This window comes from Ictidomys tridecemlineatus, chromosome 11 (assembly GCF_052094955.1).
Source record: "Ictidomys tridecemlineatus isolate mIctTri1 chromosome 11, mIctTri1.hap1, whole genome shotgun sequence".
Taxonomy (NCBI): domain Eukaryota; kingdom Metazoa; phylum Chordata; class Mammalia; order Rodentia; family Sciuridae; genus Ictidomys; species Ictidomys tridecemlineatus.
Window position 1 is genome coordinate 59,610,332 of NC_135487.1, and position 21,130 is coordinate 59,631,461.

Consider the following 21,130-nt stretch of genomic DNA (forward strand, 5'->3'; position numbering starts at 1 on the left):
AGGAGTTTGTCACTGTAAGAAAGGTTGGTCCAGAATTGAGGACAGGACTTTAAAAGGAATTGGGAAAAAGATCTCTGTTATCAGCAACCTGCCCTTGCCTGTGCTAAGTGGAGAAATTAAGCCAGAGAACGCAGAGGCCTCTTCAGAGTCATCACACTAAGAACAGAGCATCAGCAAACGAAGGACAGATTTGCAATGGAAATCCAAGAGCCACGCAGTAAGTGAATATTGTATGAGGCGAGCTCTGAGGATATGGGGAATGTACATTAGGCATGATCCTATCTTAGAGACCTTATAATTAGTTAGCAAGACTGACATATTGATTCTTTGAATAAATATTTCTTGAGAATCTCTATATACCAGGCTATGTGTAGCAATACTTGAACCAAGAACACGCCATGTAAAACAATTAACAAAGTACTATATTTTATGTTGCTATAGTTTGAATGTTTGTGCTCCTCCAAAATCTGTGTTCAGAATTCCCAATGACAGTTTTAAGAAGTGGGGCCTATTGGGAAGTGATTAAGCCATGAGGGCTTCACCCTTCACCCTCGTGAATGGAAGTAACACTGTCATGAAAAAGGATCCAGAAAGCCTTCTGGTCATCTCTTCTGCAAAGTTGGCACACAGTGTTCCTCCTCTTAACCATCTTCCACTATGTGAAGACACAGCAAGAAAACGTCATGTTGTAAGCAAAGCAATCAGATACAAAATCTGCCAGGGCCTTGATCTTAGACTTCCCAGCCTCCAGATCTAGAAGAAAATTTCTGTTGTGTATAAGTTACCCAGCCTAAGGTATTTTGTTATAGCCACAGGAATAGACCAAGATGTGGTAACAAACCTCAGTATTATGAGATGTCTGAAAATGTACATTTCTCTTCAAAGACTAGAAAAGTCAAGAAAGCTTCGTTTGAGAGTTAGGTTTTTGTAAAAGACTGGAACAAAAAGGGAAAAGAGAAACATTCTGGATTAATAAAACAAGAATTCCATTATACTGATTATCACTATTTATTGACCATTTGCTATGAGCTCCATGTGAAAAAAGGCACTGCTGAGCATCACTTTCTGTCTTCAACAAGCCAACACGGAGAGAAAAGAAAAAATTACACAACTAATTACAATAAAAAGCAGAATATGATATCACAGGAAGGGTTCAAAGTCCGTGTTAGGAGAGTCACAGGGAAGAAAAGGCCACATTCTGTCAAGGAAAGATTCATAGAGCCACAATATTTTAGATGGACAAGTAAAGTTTAGACCTGGAGAAATGAATAAAGTCACAGAGGCGGGAGTGTGTATGTGTTTATGGGGTTGGTGAAAAGAGCAACGTGACTGAGGTGATGGATAATAGGGTAGGAAGATAGCAAAATAAAACTGAGTAGAAGGTGTGGGACCAGATTACATACAGCCCAAAACAAACAAACAAACAGGGATGAGGGGGCCGGGAGTGTAGCTCAGCGGGTAGAGCCTTTGTCTAGCATGTGCAAGGCCCTGGGTTCAGTCCCTGGCACCAAAACAAACAAACCAGGAATGGAATTTATTTCATACATCACAGGCTACAGGGAGCCCAGAAAGATTTTTGAACAAAGTAACGACATGGTAGAAGCAGTGTTTAAAAGCAATCTCATAACAACCTGCATGTTGTATTATAAGGAGCACAATCTAAGGGCATAAGAAGCAATCTATTTATTACGGCTGTGAAGTCATGTGAGTCACTGCTCAAGTTGTGGTGAGGTAATGGAAAGAGATTCAAGGTTCATCAAAAGCAACAATGTGACTTAGGGCCCAGGAGTAAGGGCTCTGTGGTGAGGCTGCCTGCTCACTGCTGTCCACTAGCAGGTGCCCTTAGAAAGTCATTTCACTTCTGATGTCTTGGTTTCCATATTTGTAAACAGGAATGATAATAGTATGTGTCCCATTGGGCTGTTATGACAACTAAATTAACTAACACCTATAAGCGTGCTTAGAATCTCTCTGGCACTTCCTAAGTCCCTATAAATGCTTATTATTTCTCCTGAAGTTACATGAAAAAGATAAATAGAACCTGAAGAATGGTGAGACCAAGGGTTAGAAACAGAGAAGTCAAAGATATGCCCAAATCAAGTGACTACAGATCCTCTGGAAACTAATTCTCCATCATTCCTGGTTTCTTATCCAGTTTTGAGGAAAAGTTTGTGCTATTAAAACAGCAAGTGGAAGAATTTGAAAAGTGATTTTAAGGAAAAAAAAATCATGGATGGGTTTTGATTCCCTTGAGTCTGAAGTGACATCCAATGGAATGTTCAATCAACTGGAGTTAAGTTAAATCAAAGCCTTGAAAAGAAATCAAATCTTGAGATATTTGGAAACCCTAAAACTTTTATCTTAAAAAGAGACAAACTCCACAAAGAGCCTCAGTATCTGTTAGTTTTAGGATCATATTAAAATGACAATAACAATAGTATTTAACATGGTTTTAGCCAAAAGGACGAAACACTGTCCTGCTTGCTTTATATGTATTATTTTGTTTACTGCGTCAAAATAATCTTATTGTGTAAGTAGGTTAGAAATTATTATTAGACTCACAGATGTAAAAAATGGGGCATAGAAAGGGCAAGGAACATGTCCATATCACACAGCTGATAAATGAGCCACCTGAGATCCATATACTGCCCAGTCTATTGTAGGCAAGCTGATGCCAGTGTCGTGCCCTGCAATTCTGCGTCCAAGGGAAAGTATGTGAAAACAGCTATTTGAGACAGAGTCCCTACACCAGTGCTAACTTCTGACACATCATCAGCTTCTCTTGTTCAGATTACATGTCTGACTCTGCCAAATGTGACAGGTAATTGTAGAGATGTCTAACTCCTCCTCTGTGCTCCCAGTACACAGAGCTGGGTCTCTTGCAGTAATTCTTCTCACTTGTGCCTGAAGCCTGGTCATGGACACCTAGATCTGGTTTGGACACTGGACTCATGCTGGACCAGGATTGTAGAGTTAGGACAGGAAATTATACTCAGTAGGAGATGGGAGCTATAAAATATAAATCCTGAAGGCCAGAGGTGCAGAGAAATCTGGTTTGGGGAAAGAAATTACTGAAGAAAATGTACAAGAGCAGAAGAGATGGAATTCCTGGTGGCCTTTAGCTTCTTGGTCTAGTTTCCACCTAAGGTCCACGGTTGAGTTCTGTAAGATACATGAACTATGCTATAGGCCTTATACTGAATTTTGTTTCTTTCTTTTCTTTTTTATTTTGGCTTCTTTTATGGTGCTACAGATCAAGCACAGGGTCTTATGCATGCTACACAAGTGCTATACCCCCAACCTCTCTCTCTTTTCTTATTTCTAATTCAAATTGAGTATGTGCAACCAAATAGCCTACTGATTATTCACTCTCTCTTTTCTTGATTTCCATTTAAATAAGTGTGTGTGTGTGTGTGTGTGTGTGTGTGTGTGTGTGTTGGTACCAGCAACCTAGGGGTGCTTACCCACTAAACCACATCCCCAGATCTTTTTATTCTTTATTTTGAGACAGGGTCTTGTAAGTTGCTTAGGGTCTTGTTAAGTTGCTAAGGCTGGCTCTAACTTGTGATCCTCCTGCCTCAGCCTCTTGAGTTGCTGTGATTACAAACATGCACCACCACAGGTGGGAACAATTTATTTTAACAACATTTATTTTATCCTTGCCATGAACAGATAGTAGGGATATGAGGATGAAATCTGCAGTCTGAGTCTCCTTTATGAATCTCAAGGCTGAGTAAGAAATATAAACTTAAGACATAATGTCAACACTGTGTGGGAAGAATTGTGATACAAACACACAGAGAGTACCACGGAGCACAGAGGGGTCACAGATGAGCAGGATTCACAAGCTCCTGACTGACACAAGCTGCGGCAGCACTTTCTGCCCTTCTTCTGAATACACTTTTTGACTGAGCTCTTTCACTTTGACTTTGAACACCAGTATTATTCCTCATCCTAGGTCCCTGTTCTTAAATCATGATAATATATGAGCCTGAATAGTTAAAGTGCCTCAAAAACTTTGGGAGCATCATTTTCCAACATCCCCACCACACACACACATACACACACACACACACACACACACACACACACACACACACACACATTGAATGCTCCCATTCTGTAGATCTGGTGTAAGCCTGGGAATCTGAAACTTTAAATGTCCTACCACATGATTCTGAGGCAGAGCAGTTTGGGGCTCCCCTAAGCTGAATTTCATAACCTCATAACCTATACGCAGTCACGAATTCTAGCTCTACACAGCAGACCAATCCTAAGGGAGCAAAGGAAGAGAAAGGCAGGCCAACATGATGTATATGATGGGAAACACTGTAATTAGGAATAAAAGGCAAAGTCAAAGTCGTGGTAAGTCACATAGAACACTCAAGCTGGGTTTGGCGGTGCATGCCTGTAAACCCAGCAGTTCAGGAGGCTAAAGTAGGAGTATTGTGAGTTCCAAGCCAGCCTCAGCAAAAGCGAGGTGCTAAGCAAGTTAGTGAAATCTTGTCTCTAAATAAAATACAAAATAGGGCTGAGGATGTGGCTCAGTGGTCAAGTGCCCCTGAATAGTGAATGTTTATTCCTACCAGGGTCTACTATCCTGCACAGGTTCACATGGAATGCCACGGAAACTTCCTTCGGCCGAGCTGTACAACAGCCCTGATTCCCAATAATTCTGTGAAGTATGCCATTATTATCATGACATTTTACCACTGAGGGTTTGAGGCAGAGAAGGGTGAGCTCGTCGACTCACCTAACAAGAGGGGACGGTAGGATTGGAAGGCAGACAGGCTGACTCCAAAGCCCATGTTGAATCTCGTTGAGGATCTTAAAGTAATTCCACAGATGAGTGGGGAGACAGGACAAATTGAAAGGGGTTAACAACATATAGATCTTGTAATTATCTGCTTTTTACATTAAAGATAGGTGAAACTAGTTTATAGGTACTTAGGCCAGCTTCCAGTTTGGATGTGATATGTGCCTCACCAAGTGAAAAAGCAGATTGCAGTGTAAGTGGAATGCCATTGTCCAAGCTGCCTGAAAAGCGGGTACATTCTGATGGGAAATGCTGGCTCCCTTATATTTTCTTTGAAAATACAAAGAAACCACACTCAGATGATAAGATTTAGCTGATTCCATGCAGTAAGACAGCTGGAAAGTTATGACTTCACTCTGCCCTCATGTGCTGGCAGAATTTGTATTGTGATGCAAATTTTTTTATTTCCTGCAAATCAATATAGGGCAGTGCTTTTACAGGGTCCCTCACAGGCTGTAATTGCATCTCTGGAATAAATAGCCTGAGAGGCTGACTAAAGAGCCACAATGCCTCACTGTCAGATGGCTTAGCTAGTTGAACATACTTCATATTTCTCATTTAAAGAAAATGAAAATAAACTAAAATTAGATAATATTTTATAAGCATCTTAATCTTATTTGACTTTTTGAGCACCAAAATTATTAGGACAATAGAATTACTGAAAAGCATTTATTAGAGACAGCCACAGATTTGTTATTGTAGTTAACAGTTTGCATTGTGCTCATTCAATGCAATTTCCTTATACTAGAAATAATTCACAAAGATTAAGGAAATAGTCCAGGTAATTAATTCATTCTCTGGTGAAGATTTCACATGGTTCATCTGAAAACACATGGGAAGATAAAGTAGCCAGTCATGCTTATACAGATACTTTTTTTAAAAAAAGAAATTTGTTTCTACCACTGATCAGTATAAAAATAAAAATTCTAAAACGTTTAGTTTTGTTCCTTCAGGAACATTTTCATTTGGCTAACCTAATATGATTCAGAAAGTGAAAGGAGAACTAACATAAGTATGTGCTCTAGGACCAAAGAGACCCATTATGAGCAAGCAAGTCAGATAACCCCCTAAAAAGCATGTAAGAGTGGAATAGTACAAAATTCAAATTTGCTTTAATATTCAACAATAGCCAGTGGAGAACTGTGAATAATTAAATACTTGTTTTACTTTATTTTCCAGATACGTCTATTGTGTCTATAAAAGGGGTCAGTCATTCATCTAGAGAGGGATTCCCTTTCCTTCTAAGTCTCAACAAAGGATGAAAACCATATTTCTTGTCATTTCTTAGAGGATGAGGTTCCCTTTTTTCAACCCAAAACACCAACGCACATGGCTCTTCATGACGTGACCCATCTCTTATTCCACTCACTTCAAACCATTCTAGCAATTCTGCACTGCCCATTTCCTTCCCCACGTCAGGTGTTTGGTAGAGCCTGTTAATTCTGTTAATATGATTTCCCCTCTTCTTGTTCACCTGGCAATGGTTTAACAAAGTCTAGACTTCCCCTCACAATTTCTCCAGTCATCATCAAGAAGGATAAGGAGTGACATTCTACTGGCCACTATCCTAGTGGGTAGAACCCAACATGGTTGGAGACCAATGCTGAGACCCTTTAGTTCAGCCCATCTCAAGGCAGCAAATGATTCCTTTCATCTCTCAGACACACATACTTTTATTCTTTGCATTGTTGTATTTAACACACTGCATCAAAGGCATTGGTTTACAGGCTTTGGTGGACATAATGGTCTCCCAAAGAGGTCCACATCTTAATCCCTAGAATCTAGGAATATGCTACTTTACACAGGGAAAGTGATTCAATTATGGAACATTAGCTGCATGAACCCAATGTCATCACAAGGGTCCTTATAACGGGGAAGAAGGAAACAGGAAAAAGAAGGAAATGGGACAAGAAAAACAAGGTCAGAGTGATGTGATGTACAAAAACTGCACCAGCCATTGCTGGCTTTGTGATGGAAGAAGCATAAGCAGTAGCCTCTAGAAGCTGGAAAAGAAAGCAAATGGATCCCCTGTCCCCACCCTGAGCCTCTAAAAGGGAACACACCCTGCCAATGCCAATGATCTTGGCTCATTGAAATGGATTTTGGGTTTTTGACCACCCTAATAATATAATAAGTAATTTGTGTTATTTTAAGCCACAAGTTTATAGTAATTCATTATCACAAAACTAATGAGAATGACCACGTCTCTTAATGAATTAATAAATAGCTCCTTCAGTGCAGAAACTAGACTTTAGATATTGTACTATTCCTATTGCCTACATTAATGCCTTGTGTATACATAATAGGCACTCCACAAATATTTATAAGATATATTTTTAAAGAATGTCAATATTAGTTTGAACTCTCATCTCTTTAATTTAGGTTATGAAAATACAAAGAGGGGCTCGATCTTGACAATCACCCGATAATGATTTTAGATAGATTTCCATTTGGATTAGAGGCAAGATAATAGACTCCTAGAATTACACTGATGTGAAAAATCACTCCCCCATCACCAACACTAAATCAGCATTCAATTTGTAATTTCAAGATCAGTAGGAGTTAACACAGGAAATAAGGGATGGAAATAACCCATACTGGTGAGTAAAAACTAGATATCAAATTACCTGGTATCAAATGCCATCTCTATCACCCACCAGCTATATGTTCTTGGGAGAATTACTTTTTTTCCTCTCCAAACTTCTATTCTGTGATCCATAAAATGATAGTAGAGAGAAGAAAAAACCAATTCTGCCTTCAGGTGAGACTATCATACATGGGAATTATAAAATATATGTTACCTTAATAACCAAAGTAGATCAGAGTAGAATCAATACAACCCAACTTTGATTGAATTGACATGTTGGCTATTAGTGACAATAATTTTAGAAAAGTTTCAATGGCAAATCCAGGTATAATATTTATGGTATAATTTTTTTGGAAAAGAGGAATTTTAAGCATGTTTAGAGAAGAGAATATGTCATGCGGGAAAGCTGGACAATAGTGCATGCTTAGGTGATTCACAGGAATCAGGTTTGTTATCAGGAGCTGGTGCAGGATTCACTATGCCCCTCAGGTCTTCTGAAAAATAGTACAATGTCATGTGTTTATATATCTGCAAGATGCAAAGGAAATAGGAAAGTTAAAGCAGATAAACCAACCAGGAGATTGCAGAGATATTTAAGACATTCGATTATGGGTGGTGACTGAGGCTATAGCAGTGAAAGGGGATGAAGACATTCCAGAAGCATTACAGAAGAATATATTTGGTGGGGGTGAAAGAGAGGGCATGGCACCATACTTCATCACCTAACGTTGACAATACCTCTTGCGGAAAATATACACGTTCCAGGAACTCATCTCAGGCAGAAACATGACCCCACAGTGGACATGATAAGATTAATGGAAATGCAAATGAGAGGCCTTCAGCACTGACTTCAATCCAAATAATTCAGTGGCATAATAATCTTATGATGGTTGTTTTATCGCAATATGAATAACGTTCTAAATGTATAAGGATGGTAAATCACTCTGTATTATATCAAGAATGTCAAATCTCCTGTTTTAAGAAAGAGTTTTTAATTACAAGGGTGGTTCTTAAATGGTCTGTATCACTGTTTGAAATAATTTGCCCTATATGAACACAAATCACAAATCACAATTCATTTATAACCTTAGAAATAATACCTAAAAGGAACAGCTTCTGATTTCACAGAGCAGTTAAAAGAAAGCACATATAAAGCACTCAGGCTTCTTCTTAATAAACTGATTTTATAGGCAGCACTGAAGGATACACATTTGGGGGCATTGGAAATGCACTTTTGAAAAAATGATTTTTCTTGACCACTGTGACAAATCAGTGAATTTGTGCTATGGAAGAGTCATGAATTATTGGATAATCATACATCTTCTCAAAATAAATAAAATTCTGGATCAATATTGATTTAAAAAGAGAATCTGGAAGCAAACAAGAACATGAATTGAGTTTGAAGGTTATCCGCTTGGGTTTTTAAATATTTCTTTCTAGCCATATTTGTATTTTATTGCTCAACATGAGGCATTCAAAAAATGACCTATCACATACTCTAATTACATTGGAGTAATTCCTTATTTTCATTGGGTATGTACTTCATTATTACACAAGACCCTTTCTCCCTACCTCCTAAGAAATACAAGAACAATTTCACAACCAGTGATGGAAAATGAACAGCATATTTACTCATTCATATAAAAATTAGTGACTTCACCTTGCCTTTCCATTTACCAAGTTCGGGAAATAGCACAGAAAATTGACTACAGGCTGAGGAAAATGATAGTTTTCACCATTACATAAATACAAAATTAACTTTGGCAGGGAAGGAGAAAATTGTCTTTACAGTTATAATTGAGAAAAAAACTTTCCATTAAACTTAAGAGTAAACACTACTGTAGAAAAATAGCAAGAAATTGACAATTTATCACAGTACATAAAGCAGTTTGGTAGCTAGAGAACCCTTTTCCCCTGCTTCCTCATATCATCCACAGGTTATTGATGAGAACAAAATTAAACTGCTTATCAACTCTGATTTTTGCCACAACTCAAGAAGATGGAAGACAATAATTGCTGGAAAAAAAAACCCTGCAGTATAGGAAAGAAAACATGTATTTGCCCATAATTTCTATGCACAGTGCACCACGTTCCAAAAAATAAAAATTATAGGTGGAGTACACTATTAGATTCTGTACCGTGTGGATGCCTCTATCTATGGTATAATTGAGGAAAGTTTGTGGTAAATAATAGTGTCTCACCAATGGGTCAGGACAGCCCTAGAATTATAAATAGGGAAAACAGCAGAGAAGATGGACAAACACAACCTATTGCATGACTCACCTTGAGTAGTTCTAAAAGAGTGAAAGGAAGAGAGACCCACGGCTCAGGGTGGTGGTGATGTATGGGTTATAGAACAAGACAATCACTTGGAATGTCTGAGAGTTTAACCACTCCCTTCTAGAGTCCTATATCTCTTTGAATGAAGTCAATGTCTTGCCTGGACTTTATACTGGTAATTCTATGGAGCATACGTGAGGCAGAAATGTTCATGTTTATTTTGATCAAATGTTCATGTTTATTTTTTTATTTTAGATTTTTCCATAGAGACTAAATAAACATAATATGAGTTCATTGTTAAAAGAAAAACTTTGGATTCATTTTTTTAATATTCTCTATAAATTTTAAAGAGGGAAAAAAAGATTCAAGAAGGAAAATCTAGTACTCAAAACAAGGGATTTCTCTCATTCTGAAAAATACGGTAGAAACATTTCTTTCTCTTTCTCCCCCCAACAAAAACAAAAAGTATAGATATAAAGCTTTAAGAATGTGTTCTTTAAAGCACCTGAAAGAAGCTGACAAAATAGAGGCAAAATATCAGCCCAAAATCTAATGAAAGTGAGAACCCAGAGAGAATACTACTAAAGCCAACATAGCCTAAGAGAGATCTATGGACTTAACAGGAGAAGGGAGCACCAAAGACAGAGCATGCCTGGTTCATGGAGCTTCCTACCTAGCTCTGCCAAAAGTTCAGCACTGCATCAGAGATGGGGTGACCCACTGGAGCCACACAGCACACAGCCTCTCAGAGATGGGTGTGGCTTGCCACGATGCCAATCAACTTGTTTGCTGCAAAACCCCTGCCACACTAGGAAGCAAGACTCCTCCCACAGAAACCTTAGCCCTGCCTTTGATGTACTTACTTCCTCTTAAATAGAGAACCAGAGCCTTTTATTAGTAGTTCAGTTCCAGCTCCTAACAGGACTGGAAGACCTCTCAGGAGCTCCCTTTTATATCTAATTTCTGGCTCTGTCTCTATTTCTTTCTAATTCTTTCAGACTTTCTATTTCTCAGGCAGCTCACACCTCCTGAGCAGGAATCTACCCTGGTGAAGTGCTGGCTGCCCCTATGATAGCGCTGCTCGCTCTCTCTCTCTCTCTCTCTCTCTCTCTCACACACACACACACACACACACACACACACACACACACACACACACACACAAATTACATAACGAAACAAAACAACTTGAAAGAACTAGATAATCATCAAACGGAAACAAACCCATAAAGTCTTCAGACATTTAAAATACTAGTTCCGGATTACCAAATAAAAATGTTTACTGTTTTTTAGAAATAAAATACGAACTTGAAAATAAATATGAAACACTATAAAATTATCCAGCAGATTTAAAAATGAAGCCAGTTGAATCTGGAAGTGAAAACCACAATAAATGAAGTGTATAGCTCTGTGTATAAGTCTGACACCCAATTACATAGAGCAGAAGACAATTGGCAAACTAGAATGTAATTCAAAATAGATTACTTAGAATTCATCACAGAGAAACAGAGGAATGGAAAATATTAAATAGTGCTACACTGAGGATGGAGTGAGAAGTTTCAACATACACCAAATCATATCATCAAACGGAAAAATCAGAGATAATGGGGATAAGCAATGAAAAAGATAACAACAAAAATAAATAAACTGGCTTTTCTCCCCTGTAGCGCTGTTGGGCCTGCAGGTCTGTGTGGATCCGCGGGCCTGGGTCTCTGTTCCGCAGGATGGGGTTTGTTAAAGTTGTGAAGAATAAGGCTTACTTTAAGAGATACCAAGTGAAATTTAGAAGACGACGAGAGGGCAAAACTGATTACTATGCTCGGAAACGCTTGGTGATCCAGGACAAAAATAAGTACAACACACCCAAATACAGGATGATAGTTCGTGTAACTAACAGAGATATCATTTGCCAGATTGCTTATGCCCGTATAGAAGGGGATATGATAGTCTGCGGCATATGCACATGAACTACCAAAATATGGTGTGAAAGTTGGCCTAACAAATTATGCTGCAGCATATTGTACAGGCCTGCTGCTGGCCCGAAGGCTTCTCAATAGGTTTGGTATGGACAAGATTTATGAAGGCCAAGTGGAGGTGACTGGAGATGAATACAATGTGGAAAGCATTGATGGTCAACCTGGTGCCTTCACCTGCTATTTGGATGCAGGCCTTGCTAGAACTACAACTGGCAATAAAGTTTTTGGGGCCCTGAAGGGAGCTGTGGATGGAGGCTTGTCTATCCCCCATAGTACCAAACGATTCCCTGGTTATGATTCTGAAAGCAAGGAGTTCAATGCAGAAGTACATCAGAAGCACATTATGGGTCAGAATGCTGCAGATTACATGCGCTATCTAATGGAAGAAGATGAAGATGCTTACAAGAAACAATTTTCTCAGTATATAAAGAACAACGTTACCCCTGACATGGAGGAAATGTATAAGAAAGCTCATTCTGCTATACGAGAGAATCCAGTCTATGAGAAAAAGCCCAAGAGAGAAGTTAAAAAGAAGAGGTGGAACTGTCCTAAAATGTCCCTTGCCCAGAAGAAAGATCGGGTAGCTCAAAAGAAGGCAAGCTTCCTCAGAGCTCAGGAACGGGCTGCTGAGAGCTAAACCAAACAACAGTTTTTCTATGAAGTTTTTTCAGATACAGATAATAAACTTATTGAACCAGCAAAAAATAAATAAATAAATAAATAAATAAATAAATAAACTGCCAACATAGGATTCTATATGAGTGGCAATATGTCCAAGGGAAAGGGTGAAGTAAAGATAATTTCAAGAAAAACAAACAAACAAACAAAAAAGAAGTTGTTTGCCATCAGCAGACCCTCACTAGAAAATTTTGATCAAATATTTCTGAGAGAAGAAAAAGCAGGCCAGATGGAAGATGTTTGATTAAAGAGGAAATACAGAATTATCGCTGACTATATAAACCAATAATAATAAAGGCTTATAGGATTAAATAAAACAAGAGAAAATTATGTCAATAATAAAACGTAATCCAAGAGTTGATGCAATATAGGCTTTTTATTTATTTATTTATTTATTTGTATTGTGGAGAATAAGGCCATCAAAATCATCTAAAACACAGAACAGTAAGGGCATCTGGAAACACCACACAGGTGATGTTCACTGCATGGACTGAATGCTGTGTTTCTCCTAAACTGGTACATTGAAGCCTTCACCCCCACAGTGAAGATATTTGAAAGGGTTCTGAGATTGTATTGTACAGATGAGATCATCAAAGTGGAATCCCTTGATGGGATTATGGCCTTAAAAAAGAAAAAGAAACCAGTTATCTGCCATATGAGGATACGGCTAGATGATCATTCTTAAGCCCCAAAGAGGACACTCAACAGAAACCCAATTTGCAAGCACCTTTATCTCAGATTTTTCAGCCACCCAGTTCTTCTGTTGTTTAAGCCATATGGATTTTGTTGAGGCAGTCTGCTCAGACTTGGGCATATATAAACTCAATCCTATTGACTATTATATTAAATATAAATGAACAAAAAGTACCTGTAAAAGATAAAACTTGTCGAACTGGAAAAAAAAAGCAAAATGCAAGTATATGCTATATGTGTCTCCAAAAATAAGAGCAGAAAAATAGAAGCAAAAGTATAAATATGAGAAAAGTACAAATAAACTACAAACATAAAAGCATTGTAGGTTGCTAAACAGAAATGATAGTAAAACACAGTACTAGCAACAGAGAATCATTGCAAGTTTCAATCAACCAGGAAAGATGCAATAATTTTAATTATGAACTTAATAAAATGTAAAAGAAAATATATAGAAATATAAGGAGGAAAAAGACATTTTTATTCATAGTAGAGATTTTGATACACTTTCAGTATGTTTCAGTATAAATTTGGCAAATACTAGAATCAAATGGACAAAAAGATCTATAATTGTACTTTCTATTTAATAAATGGTAATGGTACAATAGATACCTTTATGGAAAAATGTTAAACTTGAAGCCCCTATTTTTCATTAGACACAAAAATTAATTCCAGACAGAAAGGCTGAAAGTGAAAGGTAAAATTACAAAACCTCTTTGGCCTCAGAAGGAGGATTCATTAAGGGGGAAAAAAAGATAGCAGTTAAAACTGCATCTTTTTGTTAGGGAGACAGGAGGACGGTGTTTCACATCAGGCATGGAAACATCAGGCTTTCTTCCTGCTATTACACAATTTCTTCCTGCTATTACACAGTAGATGTTCTAAATTACAGGAAAGCAGCACCAAATATCCAGATGTTTCCCACTCCACAAGAAGCACCCTCTCTCGAGTATGGGACTTGGCATGCAGCACGCCAGGAGTAGTGGTTCTGAGAGTCTCCCACTGCAGTCTGAAATTCTAACATTTTCCAAAAAAGATAATGAATAATGAACTTACTTACAATAAAAATAAGAAATTTTGTTCATGTAAAGATTCAATAAAGGAAGGGACAGGATAACCATAAAGGATGCTTGCAATACCTGTATTTTTGAATTGCTAATATACAAAATATATAAATAGCTCCTAGTTTTAAAAAGAGCATATTTTAAAAGCAAAGGACTTCACAGGAGAAAGTCCACATGTTCAATAAATAACTTAGTAGTACTGGGTCTCTATAATTAGGAAGATGTAACTTAATACCACAAAGGAAAACCACTATATGCCAACAGTGATGTGCAAAAAATTAAAAATCTTGATAATTATACGTTGACAAATTTGTGAATTAAAGGGAACTCTTCTTCACTACTAATAAGAACAAAAATTAGTGGAAATATTTTGAAAAAGCTCATCAAGATCTGATTCTAAGACAGAACAATTTCACTCTTAAATATATGCCCCAAACTTCTACACATGTGCATAAAGATACACATAGAACTTTCATGGTAGCATCATTTGTAATAGCCAACAATTCAAAAAAATTAAACATCCATCAAAAAGTAGAGTTTCTCTCTCTCTCTCTCTCTCTCTCTCTCTCTCTCTCTCTCTCTCTCTCACACACACACACACACACACACACACACACACACACACACACACACGTAGGAAAATAAAAGTCTACATTTTCCAAACAGAAAGCCAAATAAGTCCAAAATAGAATAACAATATTATTTCAGAAACTCTCATCATTTGGGTTTGGAGGCTTCATCCATTCAGCGAATCAACCATTTCAGGGAATCTGCTCTTGATTACAACTGCAGCCTTTGTAATTGTAACAAGTTACTTCCCTAACAAAGGTCTCATATACTGCTATACATGAGACTATATACTGTTCGTCATATAGTTTTTGTTCATTGTCTGCCATCCCTACTACAATATTGGATCTACAAGGACAGGCTTTATCCATTTCATTCCCTACTGGAGGTCCCACCAGTCAGAATACTGTCTGGCTCAAAGTAGATGCTGATTAAATATTTGTTATGAGCAAATAATGCAATGTATCCTAGAGCTGGATTTTAAAGTTTTGGGTGCTGGTACTTTTTATTCACTCTATAACATATGCAGAAGCGCTCTGCATTCACATTCCAAAAACCTGACAGCCAGCTAGATTTCCAACTTGCATTCTGCAGAAACATCATGATGATGAAGTCACAGGGTAGGATTATTAGGCACACTGCCTGAGCACTTTCCAGTCACTGGGGCTGCTTCAGTGATGTTTATGTCAAGTCATGCCTCTGCTCTGGTAGTTAAGGATGGATGGCCCCTCCAGCCTTAGCTGCTTCTTCTTCTTCTTCTTCTTCTTCTTTTTTTTTTTTTTTTGGTACCAGGGATTAAACTCAGGGGCACTCGACCACTGAGCCACATCCCCAGCCCTACTTTGTATTTTATTTAGAGACAGGGTCTCACTGAGTTACTTAGCACCTCAGCCTCAACTTCTTAATGAAGGAATAATATGGGGCAAGATGGAACCTGTGCTCAACCTGTTTCCAAGGACTCTTCTTCTACACTTCATTCACTTCAAGGCCTGCCAATCAATACTTTACCTTTCTCTCACTACTGTTCTTAAAATAACATATTTTAGAATCCAAATGGAACTTAGTTATGTGATTTTAGAGCAAAGTTTCTACTTCTAAAGAACACATTTAGCTTCTTCTTGTAGAATCACTGCAGTTATCTGTCTCTTTAGCCATAAATTTCCCAGACCATTCTCATGCCATAGGAAATTCTCAGAGGACTGGAGAGTACATCTCGGAGGGAATCTTTATGGGAAGGTCAACACAACTATATACAAGTGAGTACTCCAGGCATTCTGAACATAATTCAGGTTATAGCCAATTCCCAATCATTTTGAAAGCCTCCTGTTGAATGAGATACCAGAGCTAAGATAGAAAGAAGAGCTTTCAAATTTAAATGATTGGCCAATGGCCCACCGACTTTTGAGCTCTTCACTAAAATCTTCTAGGTCATCTCATTCTGCTAAGCATTCTCCAAACTCTGAGATATCATATCTGACTCAGGTTCATTGGGCAAATTTTATGTTTCAAGTGAAAAGGAGCTCATTTTTCTGGTCCTCTTTCCTGTTTTGAGACGGTCCAATTTAAGAATAGTCTACTACATTGTCTGCTTCAGCAAACATTAAAACAAGTGAAAGGCTGAGAAATATGTCTCCATTTTGTCTGAATTTTATACCCATGTTTCGATGTCCACTTTTCCCAACCTTAAGTTATCAGAATCATGAATGAGAGGTTGATAAAGTGTCTTTTTTTGTAGTAATAAATTTGGGGAAAACTTCTAAATTATTGTATTGTCTACGTTTACTTAATAAAGATTTTATATACATATTCTAATTCTGGAAATTTCATAATAAAATGAAACCAGGGTTGATACACAAGAAGAAATAAAGAGCTATTAACTAATGTCAAAGATAATTATATAAAATAATTATAAAACTGTATTGTTTGGCTTATAACATAAACAATGTAGTAGAAAGAAAGCTAAACAAGATGAAAAAATGTCATATTCTAGTCCTGTCTTTTACTTAAAATATAGTCTTGAAAAAGTCATTTTGCCTTCTTATATTTCAGGTTCTGTTAAAACCTGGATATAATCCATATACTAGTTACATTGCAGTTGGGAAAATCAAAGAGATCATGATGTAAAATCATTTATTAAAAGTATCAGACATTTCCACAAATGTGAGTGTTATGATTACTGTTTTACGATTATATAATAAACAATGCATGCAAGAGGCCTGACACATAATAGATCCTTAACAAAAATTATTTCCCTTCTCCTTCCCCACTTTGCTCCTAAGACTCCAGATCTATTTTATTTCCATATCCATACATACCACTCGCTTTGTCTTCAGTTGTCTCACCTGTGAAAAGTTAGAGAAAGAGGATCATCTTTATGCCTTTCTTTCTTAACTGTAGCTTCTGGAGGTTTTCTTTCTCTTTTTAAAAATTATTTATTTTTGCATTATAATTCTTAATACAGCATTACACCATAATTTTTCATATCTCTGATTATATAAAAGGTATGTTGAGACCAAATTCACATCTTCATTCATGTACATTGTATAATGATGAGGCTTTCATTCTCCAAAATAAAGTGTTTTCACATATCTCAGCTCTTGAACTTGAAGGATCAGGCAGCTTGCAATACACTTTATTGACAGAGAGCCTTTAACATATGAAGATGTCCTAGCCAAAAACTTCCCTTTAAGTTCATTTCAACCACTAAAAGAGGTTTCTCTGAGTATTGAATAGAATTGATTTTATTTCTTTGAGCATTTGCTGTGCAAGGCACTGCCAGGGACATAAAGATATATAATAAACAGCTTCTCTTATGAAAAATAATTCCAGTAAAGAAGCAGAAATAAACAAATGTATAATTACTGCAATAGAAAAAAGAGTTCAGAGTGCTCCAAGAGGAGAATAACAAGGTCTCAGAAAATGCAAGGGAAGGGTAGTTCCTATTCATTTGTGAAACCAGTAAAATCTTCACAAAAGACGTAACATGAAAGATAGCTGCTGAAAGAAGGGAGAGAGACTATTCCTAAAAGGTGGAGGGAGAAAAACCTGAGATGGTGAAATTCAGTGTGTCAGGGAAAGAGAGCATATACCATACAGCAGGGAAATGGATAAATATGGTCATCACTAGTTTCAGCTGAAGACACATTCAGATAGCTAGACTTTACTTTCTTACTGATTTGAAACTTTATTTGTGCTCTCAAAATGCATTTCAAGAACTTACATGCCACGTCTGTTTCTAGAAAAACTGTTCCAGAATTTAAGAAATTTTGAAAAATAACTCCTTTAAAATTCAATACAGCTTTTGCACTAATCTGTTTCTGGTTCTGTCCATCTTCAATGTCACTCACACACACATATGCACATACACGCACACAGAGAAAATCCTGTAATCTTATGCTATTGCTTAGGAAAGCTTGTTATCCTATAAACTACTTGATCTCATTCTAGAAACTACTTGATCTCATTCTATATTCATAGTTGACAAACTTAGTAAACATATATAGAGAAAAGTAGAACAGAAAAACAGGCAAGAGTTTGGGCAGCCAAGTTTCTCCATCAGACAAGTACTTGAAAGTGATGTAAACCAAGAATCAACAAAAAGGTTGGTATATCAAACTAAAAAGCTTCTTCACAGCAAGGAAACAATCAAAAGTGTAAAGAGAGAGCCTACAAAATGGGAGAAAATCTTTGCCACCTGCGCCTCAGATAGAGCATTAATCTCCATGAAATATAAAGAACTGAAAAACTTAACACCAAAAAAAGCACAAATAACCCAATTAATAAATGGGCAAAGGAACTGAACAGGCACTTTACAGAAGAAAAAATATGAATGGTCAAAAAATATATGAAAAATGTTCAACATCTCTAGCAATTAGAAAAATTCAAATTAAAATTACACTGAGATTTCATCTCACTCCAATCAGAATGGCAATTATGAAGAATACAAGCAACAATAAATGTTGGCAAGGATGGTGGGAAAAAGGTACATGCATACAATGGTGGTATTGCAAATTGGTACAAACACATGGAAAGCAATATGCAGATTCCTAAGAAAACTTGGAATGGAACCACAATTTGACTCAGTTTTCCAACTCCTTGGCCACATCAATATTTATAGCAGCTCAATTCACAATAGCCAAGTTACAGAACCAACCTAGGGCCCTTTAACCAATGAATGGATAAAGAAAATATACTATATATACATAATGGACTATTAGTCATAGAGAAGAATGAAATTATGGTATTTGCTATTAAAGGCATGGAATTGGAGAATAACACACTAAATGAAATAAGCCAATCCTCCCCAAATCAAAGGCCAAATGTTCTCTCTGATTTGTAGATGCTAACTCACAATAAGGGGGAGTTAGGGAAGAATAGAAATACTTTGGAGTAGACAAAGGGGAATGAAGGGAAAGGAGGGGGAATGGAATAGGAAAGATAGTAGAATGGATCCAACACTACTTTCTTATATGCACATATGAATACACCACCAATGTAATTCCATGTCATATACAACCAGAAGAATGAGAAGTTATACTCCATATGTGTATAATATGACAAAATACATCCCACTGCCATGTAAAACTAATAAAAACAAATGAATAAAAAATACAGTGAACATGTGGATCTAAAAAAGTATTTACTCCATATTTGGTAGATAAATTACCCTTAGCTACTGTCATACGAAGGCTATACTTTACATATATAAGACTTCATGTAATATGATTATGGCATGAAAAAACAAGTTTTGTATTGTTATTATTATTTGAATTTTTTCCAGATTTATTACGGTTTACTGGCAAATAAAATTTTTAGATATTTAAGGTATACAATGTAATGATTTAATATTCATATACACTGTGAAATGGTTGCCACAACCAAACCAACTATCTGTCACCTCACCCAGTTATCAGTTTTTGTGTGTGTTGAAAACACTTAATGATCTACTCCATTAATAAATTTAGAATACATAATATAGTATTTTAACTATAATTACCATGCCATATTTTATATCCCCAGAACATATTCATTGATTTTTGAAATTGAACTAACTTTATTTTAAAATTAATATTACTTTGACTAGTCATAGTTGTGTACATTTATGGGGTACATAGTGATGTTTTGATGTATATATACAATGTGGAATGACTGAATCAAACTAGTTAACATATTCAGCTTGTTTATCATTTTTTGTGGTAAAACATTTGAGATTTACCTTGCTAAGAAATTTTAAAATATACAGTACATCATTATTGACTACAGTCACCTTGTTGTGTAGATCTGAAAAATTATCTCTTGTGTGTAACTAAAACCTTGTATCCTTTGACAGCAGCTTACCATTCCATCTCTTTTCTATCCTCCTCTATCCACCCTCTACTTTATAAATTTGTTTTTATAGAATGCAAATATAAGGAGATAATGTGGTAGTTGTCTTCCTATGTCCAACTTACTTCACTTTGCTTAATGCCTTTAGGTTCATCCATGTTGTTGAAATTTACAGAATTTCCTTTTTTCTAAAACCAAATAGTATTCTACTGTGTACACCATATTGTCTGCACCTCCTTATCTGTCAATGACACAGGTTAATCCTATACCATGGCAACTGTGAATAAGACTGCAATGGACATGGAAATGTGGATAATTCTTTGACTTATTGATTTTAATTCTTTTAGATATGTACCAGGATGAGGAATTGCTGGATCATATGATAATTATATTTTTAGTTTTTTTTGTAACATTCACAGCATTTTCTTTAGTGGATACACTAATTAGCATCCTCACCAACAATGTACAGGGTTCACTTTGTTACACATCCTTGCCAATATGTATCTTTCATCTTTTTGATAATAGCCAACAAGTGTGAGGTGACATCTCACTGCAATATTAGTTTGTATTCTCCTAATGAACATTTTTTTCATATACTTGGTGAAAATTTATGTTTTCTTTGAGAAATATTTGTACAAGTCCTTTGCCCATTTATTAGTTGGGTTGTTTTCTTGCTATTGATATAAGTTTGAGTTCCTTTTCTCTTGCCTCTTCTTCAGCTATGTATTCCTGGAAATTTTTATGAATTCCTAGTGATAGGAATTTTTTAGTTTCCTTATAATTTCATAGGACCACCATCATATATATGTGTCCATTGATGACCAAAATGTCATTATGTGGTGTATAACTACAAAATCAAGGAGGGTGATGCCTACCACTTTGAATTTTTTGCTCAAGAATTTTTTTTCAAGGTATTTGTGGTTTTGACAAATTTAAGGATTATTTTTTCTGTTCCTTTGAAAAATGACACTGGAATTTAGATAAGAACTACATTTAATCTGTAGATCACTTTTGGATGGTATAAAAAATTTAATATTTCTTATAATCTATAAACACATGATATGTTTTATTTATTTGTGTTTTCTTTAATTACTTTTGTCAATGCTTTTAATATACAGATTATTCATTTCTGAGGTTAAATTTATGC

The 21,130-nt window shown here is 36.5% G+C and overlaps 1 protein-coding gene and 1 pseudogene across 8 annotated transcripts in view; one reads left to right on the top strand and one right to left on the bottom strand.

Annotated features, from left to right (window-relative positions):
• Slc44a5 (solute carrier family 44 member 5) overlaps positions 1–21,130 on the bottom strand; it is a 339,417-nt gene that overhangs the window by 132,580 nt on the left and 185,707 nt on the right. For 4 of the 8 annotated variants that reach the window (XM_078026504.1, XM_078026502.1, XM_078026500.1 and 1 more), the window contains exon 3: positions 16,974–17,000. The exons of the other annotated variants lie outside the window; for them this stretch is intronic. In XM_078026504.1, the coding sequence (XP_077882630.1) occupies positions 16,974–17,000 (27 nt within the window). The remainder of the gene's footprint in view (positions 1–16,973; positions 17,001–21,130) is intronic. 8 annotated transcript variants of the gene reach the window in all.
• On the top strand, positions 11,337–12,364 carry LOC101973167 (large ribosomal subunit protein uL18 pseudogene; annotated as a pseudogene).